The sequence below is a fragment of the Neophocaena asiaeorientalis genome, unplaced genomic scaffold, assembly GCF_003031525.2.
Source record: "Neophocaena asiaeorientalis asiaeorientalis breed wild unplaced genomic scaffold, Neophocaena_asiaeorientalis_V1.1 scaffold1132, whole genome shotgun sequence".
Classification (NCBI taxonomy): domain Eukaryota; kingdom Metazoa; phylum Chordata; class Mammalia; order Artiodactyla; family Phocoenidae; genus Neophocaena; species Neophocaena asiaeorientalis.
In genome coordinates, this window is record NW_020174472.1 from 76,419 (window position 1) to 88,526 (window position 12,108).

Consider the following 12,108-nt stretch of genomic DNA (forward strand, 5'->3'; position numbering starts at 1 on the left):
GTTGCGCGAAGCACAGGCTCCGGACGCGCAGGCTCAGCGGCCATGGCTCACGGGCCCAGCCGCTCTGCGGCATGTGGGATCCTCGCGGACCGGGGCATGAACCCACATCCCCTGCATCCGCAGGCGAACTCTCAACCACTGCGCCACCAGGGAAGCCCTACTTCAGTATGTCTTTAAGTCTCCTGTAAGACACGACTTCCTCCATCTCTTGCTTTTCCTTACGATTTTCCTTTTGAAGAAGCGGAGCCCTACAGCCAGTTGGACCCTTGCTGACTGCATGCTCCTAGTGCCCTGCATCTGCTGCCGGTTAGCATCTGGCTCACCCAGCCCTGCCGGCCCCTGAAGTCATTCTGAAGGTGCAATCCTGTTCTTTCACTGAAGGCACCCGATATCTCGTGTTTCTCTTTTTGTGATATCAAGGGCCACCGATGCTCAACGCTTAGGTCTGCTGATTTGTCGAGGGGTGCAAAATGGGGCTGCCCTGTGGTTTCTTCTGCGTTTAGGAGCTGGAATAGCTTTTAGAGACTCTACATCATCTGTTGGTTGGTACCCAGTGGTAAATTTCATGTGGTTATGGCAGGATGAATCTCATTTCCCCTTACCTGCCCAGTTTTCCAAGTTACGAACTGGTTCTCTACCACCCTCCAAGGTAACCACGTAGTCTTTCCTTTCTTAACATCATTAGGAGATCACGGATTTAAATATATCTGGTAGGCTGCACTGCCTGCCATCTTCAGTGCGTGGGAGCCTCAAGTGAGCTCCGAGTCCTCTGGACGGGACCCAGGTGGTCTTTGACAGATTCTCTGCCATCCAGCCTAACAAGGGGCTACAGGTTCATCCATACTTCCCACCCCAAACCTGCAACTGGCCGTTTCTCCAAGGGACTCTGGTTTCTTTTCGTGGGAAACAATTTCAAAATCAAAATGTGGAAATGATCTTCGCTTTTTTTTTTTTAAGATAAAATTCCTGTGACTTCTAACTGATACTTCCCATACAAATTCAGGCCAAAAGGCTTTTATGCGGTCTTTTCTAGGACATCTGCATCTCTGTTCCTCACTAGGGGAGGAGAGGACTTGACTAGCCCATAATTGCTTATTTGCTGAACCCACATCACACAGCTTCAAGATAAGCAGTCTAACTTGAATGGTTAGAATCACCCCCACCACTGCCAAGTACCATTCCTGAGAAATCAGGTGAACTATACCTGTTCCTCTCACTGATTTCACAGCCAGACCTCCACCGCCTGAGCCCTCGTTGAGCCTGCCCCAACTCAGCGCCCATCTCTCTGGCCACGGCGGCTGCGCAAGGCTCACTTGCCCGCAGACTCCTCGGGAAGGCCCCACGACAACCCTGTTTGCTCAGCTCCTGCTGGCTGAGGTCATCTGCACCCTTCCAACGTGGAAGGCAGTTTTCCTGAATACGATCCTTAGCTCTACCTTTTCTTCCCCTGAGAATCATAAATATGACTCCATTTTCTCCTGGCATAAAGCATTGCTGGCAAAGTCTGACAGCAATCCCATCTACTTTGCCTTGTAAGTCATTTGCTCTTTTTGCCTAGATGCCCCAAAGGATTTGCTTCTTCCTTTAAAGCCCAGTGACTTGAATAGAATATGTCTTGTTCATTCGAGTTGATATTCTCAGATCTGTGATTTATTCCTTTAATACCTAACTTTGACATTTCAGGAATGTTTTCTGGACTCGTAGTTTTTACCATTATATTCCTTTGGATTTCTTCTTCAAAGGGCTTTCTTTACCTAACTTCAGTACCTGTTTTTTTTTACTCTGCCTTAATCTTTACTCATTTCTTTTTGATTTTAAAATGGCCCTCTTTTTCACCTTCGATTTTTCTTAAGAAAAAATGTGTTATTTTTATTCAGTCTCAAATTCCTCCTACTTCACTTTGAAATTAATTTGACTCTATTTCTAGTTCTCTGCTGAGTTCTGCCCCCTGGGCTGAGCTGTTCTGATCTTGCACTTCCAGGGGCCGTCATCTCCTGGCCACTCTGAACAATCCTGACCTGTCTGCAGGTGTATCTCTGACCACCCTCCCTGTCTGCGGAGATACTATTTGCCCCTCTTCTTTTTTATTCTAATAGCTTCCTGGGGGTGGAAGCAAGAGGACTGAACTCACCATTTTCCAGTTTCACTCATTTCTGTGGTCAGTCTCCCTGAACTTCTGGGAAGCTACACTCTGGACAGCGTTTCTGGCTCCTCAGGGCTCCCTCTTCCGAGTGCAGGGCTGCCTGCTCTGCGGCCACCCCTGATTTTATCTGGACCTTCCCTTCTCCCTTGTGGCCAATGACAGGGGTCCCACTCGATCCTGAACCCCCTCCTGACAGGCTCTGCTCTGCGTGGGTCCTGCCCGGGCAGGGCACTTTACCTGGGTAAAGGAAGCCATGGGCCCCAGCAGCCCCGCGCTCCCTGCTCCTGGTCTGGACAGAACCCCTCCAGCTTCAGTTGCTGGCCGCAGCGTGACCAGCCCCAAGTCCTCCGGTGAACCCCCGAGGGCTACCTGGGGCGTCCTCCCCTCCTGCCCCTGCTAACACCACACTGGCCCGGCTGCTGGCTTGTCCGCATCCAGCTGTATTTTGGGGCCTTGCACCTAAGGTGTGCTGCCAGTGTGACCCGGGAACATGGGTTTTGCCCACAGGCAGTTGCTGTGTTTTTACGTGGGTCTGCTGTCATCCGGCTCAGACGTGGCATTTGCGGTGAACTCTGCGGGGTCATTCTGGAGGGCACTGAGACGTGAGAGGCGGGCTTGAGAGCGGGAGGCCAGGACCCTGTCCCTGGTGGGTGATTTCCAACACACCAGCTGAAGACTTTCCCACCTCAGAATTGGGATCTCTTTATTATTCATTTTTGGATGGCTTCTCTTTCTGAACACCCTGTAGCTAAGGCCCCAGGCCAAGCCTGGACAGCTCTCGCACCTGCAGGCGGTGGGCCGGGGTCAATGTGCCAGTGAGGCAGCGCAACAGACTCTGGCTGCAGCCTACGGACAGTCCAGGCCCCCAGGCCCCTTCCACTGGCTCCCGGCTGCCTCACCCTGGGCGGTGGCCTGGCCTCTCTCTGCCCAGCACCCTCTGATCAGCACCCCGAGCTCGAAGGGTGTGAGGATTCCATGAGAGGGCCTGCCCAAGGTGGCTGGCCTCAAGCTCGGGGCACACAGGAAGCGCTCACAGCCCTGCTCACGGACCCCTCGTCCTGACCCAACGGGGAAACAGCCTACAGGGGCTACCGCCAGCCCAAGCCTCCTGCTCCTGCGTCCAGGCATCAGCCGGGGGTTGGGGGGGCGGTCTCAGGGCAGAGGTCCAGCCCTGTCCCATCACAGGAGGCTGCCACAGAGGTAGGACCCAACAGGGCAGGCCCAGAACCAGGGGACGCAGGGCAGCTTGGAGGCATCCAGGCCACACGGCTTACAAGCTGAGCGAAGGGGTGTCACGCGGTTGGGGGCACCACACAAGGAGGGGCCGGAGCAGACTTGCAACAGACTCCGGTGGGGGGTCGGGTCGGGGACAGCAGGCCGGACAAAGGGGATATGAGAACCCACTTGTGCTTTGTTGAGGTTTCCTCAAGAGAATGAGTTAGTGGACGGAGTGTAAAATTAAAACCACCTTACTTCAAGGCAAACATGCATTTTGGAGACAGCTGGGGACACCTTCACACACTGGGCAACGCTTCGTCAGGTGAGATGAGCGTTTGTTATTGCTGGAGAATCTGTAGGTGAAATGATACAATATCTGGGATTTTCTTTAAAATTCTCCAGAAGAAAAAGCAGGCACAACCAGGGAAAAGACCGCAAAGTACTGCTCACCGCTAAGGCTAGGCAGTGGGAAGCGCAATCACCACACTATCGATGTTTGCAATTTCCAGCATGACACAGACCGTAAAATTAATTTTAAAAAGGCTAAAAGACAGGGAAAGGAGGAAGGGGCAGGCCCGGCGGCATGAAATGGGGAAGGATGGGCCGTGCGCCCTCCTGCTGGGTGGTGGAGGGTCTGCGCCCCACATGCCATGTGCCCTGAAATCTGTTTCCTCCTGTGTAACCACGGCTGCCCGGAGCCAGCCCAAGGAGCTTCCCTCACCCCCTCAGTGGATCTTAGAACTAGATCAGGCGAAGGGGCTCGAGTGCTTTATGCAATCTATCCCCAGCCCGCCCAGGCCCTCGTAACCTCTCTTGGACGACTACGACACGCTGGCACCGGGATCACGACCTCAGAGCCTGTTCTACAAATAACGTGGTCGCGCCCATTCACTTCCACGCTGCAGGGGCACAAGGCCTACAATGCCGAAAACACCTCCCCTCTGCCCCCTCACAGCAAGAAATGCTGGCTGAACCCATCCAGACGCACGAGGACGGGACGCCCGCATGAAGACGCATCAAAAGCAGCATGAAAAAGAGCTCATACTTTATTTCTCAGGTGCCCTGCATGAAAACCCCTGGAAACGGGGAGCACATCTTCACCAGAGGGCAAGGGGTGAGGCCGTGAAGGGGCCAGCAGGGCCAGGTGGGGTCTCAGCAAGCAAAGCCTAGTCCCCGAGGGCTCAAAGATGAGTTTTATTCAACCCAAATAACGCCTTGTCAAACAAAACATGTGGCCAATGTTTAAAGAGTGACAGATAAAACCCCAGAAAGATACAAGCCCCATAAAAACCCAGACACCCAGCTGTCCCCCAGGATGGTCACTGGCCCTGCTCTGTGAGCCTGCCGCTCCCCACACATCACAGTTTGTCCCCAGCTCTCCACGGCCTGGCCCACTGGTATGTGGGCCTGCCACCCTGGTCTAAAGAGCATCCCGCCCAGGAGGTCCAAGGGGCCACCTAGAAACGGTGCCAAGCACCCAGCGAGGGGAGGGGGCAGCCCCCAGGGGCTCCCAGCTGGGAGGGAACTCGGAGAATCCACACAGGCCCGGGAGGCAGCCTGGCTGAGCCCCCAGAGGAAGGATGGTGAGCCCCGAGCCACGGGAGGGGAAGGGGAGACAAAGGAAGCGAGGGTCCAGGGAGGGGTGAGGGACCAGCTGGGAAGAACTCCCCAAGGCCGCCTCACCTGGGTTCTCATGGCTGGCCATCTGCTGGTCCTCAGAATCCAACGGCCCCGGAGACCACGCCTCTTCCCGCAGCTCCATGTCTGGGTCCCTGTTAGAAGGGGACGAGACAGAGGACAGAGTTTACAGGACGCCAGACTGGACGGAGGGCCCCGGGGTGGGGGGACAGGTGATATGTGGGCTCCAATTGCCCGGCTCAGGCCCAGCAGACAAGAGGTGCGTGGCGGCGGGGACCTAAGGGCCAAGGGAGAGATGGCCCTCTGCTCCCCCACTGGACAGGGGTCCGGCCCGAGGCCACACGCAACCTGGGTGAGGAGGAAGTGCTCTGGCTACGGCCACCTGGCCGGGGCTAGCATCCCAGCTCCACCGCTGACCAGCTGGGGCCGGGGCAAGAGACCCCCTCCACCCCCCATCTCGGTTTCCTCACCAGGAAGATGGAGGACGGCCCGACACATGTGTCATGAAGTCTACGCGAGACAAGTACAGACGGAGCTCTCACCCCAAGCAAGGGAACCCTAAATCCACTCCAGGCCAGGGCCCATCGCACCAATCAAGGCCAGAAGGGCTCCCCTGCCAGGCCCGTCCTAAGGCCTCTCCCTGGACCAGGATGAGGCAAACCCCACTGAGACGTGACAGTGTGTGACAGGGAGACAGGTGACGTGGGCACTGAGCGTCTGAGCAGCTCACAGTCTGAGGTCTGCTTCCAGACATGGGCCAGCCAAGCCAAACTCCACACCAGGCCTGGACACAGCGACGATGGACCCTCCGGGGACCTGCACGGGACGAGCGCCGGCCGCTCTGGTCCCAGCCCCTGGCCACCACTCGCCCTAACCCTGGACGTTTCTTATGAATGGCATCACACAGCACGTGGCCTCTGGCGTCTGGCTTCTCTCGCTGAGTGGCACGCTCTCAAGGCTCACCCACGGAGCAGAGTGTCAAAATTTCCTTCCTTTTCACGGCTGAGTAATGCTCCCCTGCAGGGACAGACCACGCGTTGTTTGTTTCTCTGTTCTTTGGGTGACAGACAGAGCCTGGGTGTTTCCCCTTTGGCTAAAGTGAGCACAGCTGCTGTGGACACTGGCGTGCACGTCCCTCACATACTGTGTGGCCTGCCTCCAGAGCCCACACTTCCACTCCCCGCCGCTGCCCGGGGAAACGCCACGGCAGAGCCTGGCCCTTGGGGCGCACAGCTCAGCCTTCCTCCCCTTCCTACTCTGTCCCCTGCAGGGTGGGCAGGGCAGGAGCTGCCAGGCCTGGGCTCCAGGCTGCTGTGCCTGCATCTTGGACTCAGTGTGCAGGGCGGGGAGGTGTGGGCAGGCACCCAGTCCCAGCAGCGGAGCCTGGTACTGGGGCTATGACATTCCGGTCCCCTCTGGGCCCTGCTCCTTGGTGTGACATCCCTCCCCAGCAGGACGCTGGCAGGCAGGCAGGCCTTCTGACAAGGGGCACACCGACTGGAACCCGGGGCGGCGCCTCGGTTCCTCCTCTCGTGTTCAGGCCCCTTCAGGTGCAAACCAAGGCCCGTCTGTCTGCATGCACGCAGCTCAGAGAACCTCTCCCCACACAGTCCTTCTGTCCCCCACTGCAGTTGGGGGAACTGGCATCTGGGAACGGAGCCATCCAGCCCCAAGCATCACACACCCTGGCACAACAAGCCTGACCCATTTCTCTTGAATCCCCCAGTAATAAGGGGCTCACCACCATCCAGGCACTGAAAGGAGCCCGTTCCATGGTCCGCCCCTCAGTAACCTCTGCTGACATCTGCCAGAAGCTCTAAGAACTGGCCTGTTTAACCGGCCTGTTTAGTTAAGTAATAAACACAGGCGGCTGTGCCGAGCAAGTCGCTCACAAGCCCCCAGGTACTGTTCTCAGTGGTTGATGCAACCCTCTGGGCAGATGTGACCGTCACCGAGGATTCCGAGGCAGGGGCGGCAGAGCCGGGACGTGAAGGCAGACCGTCCCGGCTCCAAGTCTGTGCCCAGAACCAGCGGAGCTGCCGCTCAGGGTCTGGGCCTGGCTCTCCCGAGTGCTCACTCACGGAGTCCTGAGACCAGGAGACGGGCAGTAACCGGAGAGGCCAGGCCTGCCGCAGAGCTCGCGGGCCAGGAGGGAAGGCGGGCCCAGGTCCCACAGTCAGACGCAGCCCTACATTAACCTGCGCCCAAGTGCCCCACGTGACCACCACCCCCACCCCCCGGGGTCAGGGCACAGAGGTGGAAGCGCCCAGGAGCAGAGGAGGGACACAGGCCGCATGGCTCACCCGCTCCGCCATCCTGACGCTCAACAAATGGTCACAAGGACTCTAAGAGCAGGGGCGCAATCCAAGGGCAAGACAAGCCAGGAGGCCAGGGAGGGAGACGCCCCTCAAAGAGGCCTGTCGGGGCCTGGGCCACCTCTGGGCAGAGCTGCCCAAGCACGCCCTGGACCCGGCAGTGAGCAGACCGTCGGGACACGAAGAGGGAGACACCCCCACCAAGCACGCAAGAATTGCCGAAATCTGACGAGAAGGTGGGAGCCTGAACCAGGCAGCTCACGGGAATGGAGCCAGTGGCGAGAGGTGAGGCCGGTGGTGAGGCGGACAAGCTCTGGTTGGAGGCCATGGCAGGGTTGATGACAAAACCAAGGCAGCTTCCCGTCACTGTATCTGAGCCCAACTGCATCTGGGCCTGACGAGAAGATAAGGCGGGAGTGTTAGCGGCTCCACAGGCTGGGGGTGTGCTGTGCGCATCTCCTAAGACACTGATGTAATTAACTCTCTTCTCCCCACCTGTCCCAGTCACCCCCCCTCCCCCACCGGAGAACACTGTGGTAAACAGGCTGCAGCCCCTGCCTCATGGGGAGGTCCCTGCCAGTCCAGGAGACAGAAAACCAATGAGCACAGGAAAGGAAAGGTGATTTCAGACAATGCAAGTGCCATGACACACACAGAGGGGCTGGGAGGGGCCGCTCCCCAGGGAGGGGGCCCCAGAAGCAGGCCTGAGATGAACAAGCAGTGTGGAGGGAGAGGGATGCAGGCAGCAGGGACAGTGGGTGCAAAGGCCCGGGGTCAGCAAGGAGGCTGTGAGGCAGGGCGGGCAGATTCTCCTACAGGGCCTGGAAGGCCAGGCGGAGGCCTGGGGAACCGTGTGAAATGCAGGGTCTCTCCAAGCGGGGGCACTATGACAACACCTGTTTCACAGACGGGGAGACTGAGGCTCAGGGACACAGCGAGGCCAGATCCCGGGTCCCTTGCAGCAACAGCAGGGAGCACCTGGACAGCAGCCAGGAGTTACTCAGCGCTGGTGGTGCGGGACTCAGGGCTGAGACGACTCCCAGGACCCTGGCAGCCGGGGGACAAAGGAGGACGCTGCCCTGCCTCCCTCCTGGGCCCACGGCCTCGCTGCAGGTCACGGGGCAGGGGATGTACCCGGCCTCCAGGGCCCTGCCGAGATCCTCCGGGGGCCCCATGACAATGCCAGGCACAGACATGTGCTGCCAACGGGTGGGTGACAGGCCAACTAACAGAGCAGAGGCTCGAGGGACAGAACGCAGTGCACCCCAAATCCGACCCCCACGACCACCCCCCTTCTAGGACCCACTGCAGGAAGTGGTGAGACCCACACCGGAAGGACAGACCGGCCCTCGGACCCATCGGGCCCCAGCCCCTAGCGGGCCAAGAGCCGGGTACAACATGCACAATCCGGGTGACGAGGGCCCAGTCAGGTGATGCCGCTGTGGAGCTCACGGCCCCTGCCCGGGGAAGCCCACTTCATAAGCTAATCTGCGGGGAAAACCCAAACCTCGGAAAATGCTTCCTGCAGGGTTTGCCACAGCAAGATTTAGAACAGGGTAAGAACCGGAAAGAACCCGCCAGCCCCGTGGTGGGAGAAAGTGTAATAAGATCACAGACCATGGGAAGCGGGTCTACGGACATCTCACAGCCTCTGAAACAACGCTGTAAAGTGGCCGCCCCGCCCCCGCCCCCCCAGCCAATAACAGGAAGAGCCATCTTAACATTTTCTTCTCCTTTACCTTCACCTTCTCAATTTTTTTTACATTAATGGATAATTACTTGTGCAACAAGGGGAAAAGACTAAAGGTTGGCTTCTTTCTGGTGACAAGGCCTGTGTATCACGACAGGGAAATCGGGGTGTTGGGGAGAGAGAACTGTGCGGGCCCTCAGATCACAGGTAAACGTGAAAACTGCACGGCGGGCAGGTGTGCCAGTAGGGCAGCTGCTGTGAAGAGAGCCTGGCACGTCCTGATAATGACGAAGTCACTGTGTGACCCCAGGACCCCACTCCTAAGTGTTATTCACAGCAGTGCTGTGCGTGACAGCCAACAAGGGGTGACAACTCCAACGCCCGGGGAAGCAGCCAGCACACAAGGCCACTCAGAGCGCGGCTCCGGGATGTGAACCGTGCAGGCCGAGATAAGCGGCTGCCAGCCTGGGGGTGGGACGGGGAGGGGTCGCGCACTGGCACGGGGTTTTTTGGAGCGATGAAAATGTTCTGGAATCAGACAGTGGTGACGGTTGCGCAACTCTGTGGCTGTATTAAAAACCACTAAATTGTACACTTTACGAGGGCGAACTTTCCAATATATGACTTACATCTCAATTAAAAGGTAAAAAGACCTAAGAATTCGTACGGGCCCTCTTATTCAAACCCCAGCAACAACAGAAACACACAAGAGAAAGAAAAGGAAGAGAGGCCAAGGGCTGGGGGCTGAGGAGGTGGGACGGACAGAGGCCGCTCCTCTGTGGCTTCTGGGTTGAAACTCGTTTGCCAGGCGGTTATCACGTGCTGCCACTGGAACAATCACGTCTAAGTCAATAAAGCAGGGACTTCCCGGCCTCGAGCGTCCACCTCAGGCCAGCTTCCTGCAGCGACAAGGCCTGGGCTGGCCTCCATCCTCCTTCCAGGGAACCCACAGGCTCTGGGGGAAGGGACGGAGGACAGGGAGGTGACAGCGGCCAGCCCTGCACCAGAGACTTCCCTGCACCCAGAGGTGCTTACTGAGCACCGGGAGCCACGCTGCCCAGAACAAGGCAGTGAGGGAACCAACACCCCGATTTCCATGGTGGGAAGAGCCAGCAGGAAAGTGAGGCTGGGCATGGAGGGGAAGGGGCTGCTCTTGAACCAGGACGTGAGATGCAGAACTGCCACCTTGATAGGCTGCTTTACCACACTGATGACCCCGAATTCAGGGCAGTCGGAAAACAGCAGGTGCAACAAGGACGCTCTGAACGCACCTTCTCCCCCGAAAGCAGGAGGCACGTGAAAGTGCCCTCCCGGCTCCAGGCAGAAGAAACATCCCGAGAGAGACCTGCTAAAATGACCTTCCTTCCTGCATCCCCCCGGTCCCGCAGTTACTCCCCACCATGGCACCTGCTCACCCTGGTGTATTAGAAGCACGCCGGCGATTTTCTCCTGAGGGCTCCCAAGCTCACGGAAGTAAAATTCGTATGCTTTTCTCCTGTTAATCCGCCTTAGTCAGTCCAGCCGGAAGCCCTAGGAGGGCAGAGGAAAATCCTACACCCCCTACAGACTGCCAAAGGCCCCTCCATGGGCCAGACTGGAACCAAGACGGGATAACGTAAGGCAGGGTCCGTACACAATGACCCTCCTGGAAGCTGCCCTCCAACCAAGAACGGTTCTCAGGGGTTTAAATGGTCACACGTTAACTGGTATGTAGGTGTCAACATATACCCTCAACATGGCCTCTTGGTCTGTAAGCCCTCAAACATTTACTCTCTGGCTCATTAAGGAGAGTTTGCCAACCCAGATGCGAAGGAATGACGGATGCTAGGATTTAGGGGAAAGCGTCCCAGGCCAAGCAGACACACAGTAAAGGCCTGGCGGGGACAGGATAGGTGGGCCTGAGGGAGGCTGAGCCCTGGATGTGGAATGGAGGGCGGGAAGGGGCAGGTGGGGTGCCTGCAGGGGCCACAGCAGGGCCACCAGTGGTGAGGGAGCCCTGCGCATGGGGGTCAATACTCTGTGGTCGCCGCCCTGAGACTACTGCTAATCTTATCTCGGGATCTGTGTTTTGCACAGGAGGTCCTACGGGGACCTGGGCAGGAGCCAGGCCTGCACCCCGAGGACAACCCTGTACCTGGGGGAGTGCGACATCAAATACCAAGTTAAAAACACCCTGACAGGCTGAGAGACCTCGGAAGAAAGGGAAAAGCTTTTTTCTTGCTTTTTGCCCAAGGGGCTCACCTATTCATTTCATGCCAGGCCCTGAAAACGACGGAGCCAGCCCTGCCCTGGGGTAGTAGATGAGGCACTAGAGGCAGAGGGGCCAGAGCAGGGCCGTGCAGGCCCAGCCAGGCGTCTGCATGGTACTCCAGACACGGCAGGAAGCCCTGACTAGGCAGAACTTTACTACGAGGCCCTAGAAAGATGCAGCTTCTCTCGCTGACTTCTGGGGGGTTGGCAGGGGCTCCCACTGGCGCTGCTGGTCAGGGGTGCCTGGCGCAGGGCACACCTGGGGACTCAGGGACAGTCCGCTCTGCATTTCGGTTTCAGCCCTGAGCAGAGGGAGGTTACACCACCCACCAGGGAGACTGAAAACCAGCCACGAGGTGAGAACACCCCGGCATCTCCTCTGTCTCCGCGGAAAAGGCCCCAGCGGCAGTGCTGCCCTGGCTCCTGGCACGGAGGGTGGAGCCCGGTGCCTCGGCCACTCCACTCTGTGACCCTGCACATGCGGCTCAGCCTCTCTGGACCTCGGCTGCCGCCCCCGTGCAACAGGGACCAGCAGGTACCCCTGGAGCTGAGTGAGAGGTCAGGAAGCGCGTGCTGGGGGACCAACCGCAATCCTGGTGAAGAGCCGAGAGCGTTCACTAAACCATCCTACCCAGGTCCCTCCCTCCCCCGTCCAGCCAGTCACTCATGCACTCATCCACTCAAGCAGCTGTTGCTGTTGGGCCCTCTTGTCCTGATCCGGGGGGCTTGGGGTCCTGCCCCAGGACCTCAGAGGGGAGCGGCCAGAGCTGAGGGCCTCGGGCAGCCCCTAAGCTAGCTGCTCTCAGGACCCGGGCGGCTCTCTGGGGGAGAAGGGGCAATTCCCGCAGCCAGCC

The 12,108-nt window shown here is 58.2% G+C and overlaps 1 protein-coding gene across 1 annotated transcript in view; it reads right to left on the minus strand.

The window, feature by feature from the left end:
• ZNF787 (zinc finger protein 787) overlaps positions 1–5,133 on the minus strand; it is an 11,039-nt gene extending 5,906 nt beyond the window's left edge. Inside the window, exon 1 of the mRNA XM_024757194.1 lies at positions 5,045–5,133. Coding sequence (XP_024612962.1) covers positions 5,045–5,123 — 79 coding nt within the window. The 5' untranslated portion in view covers positions 5,124–5,133. The remainder of the gene's footprint in view (positions 1–5,044) is intronic.
• Between the last annotated feature and the right edge of the window lie 6,975 nt (positions 5,134–12,108).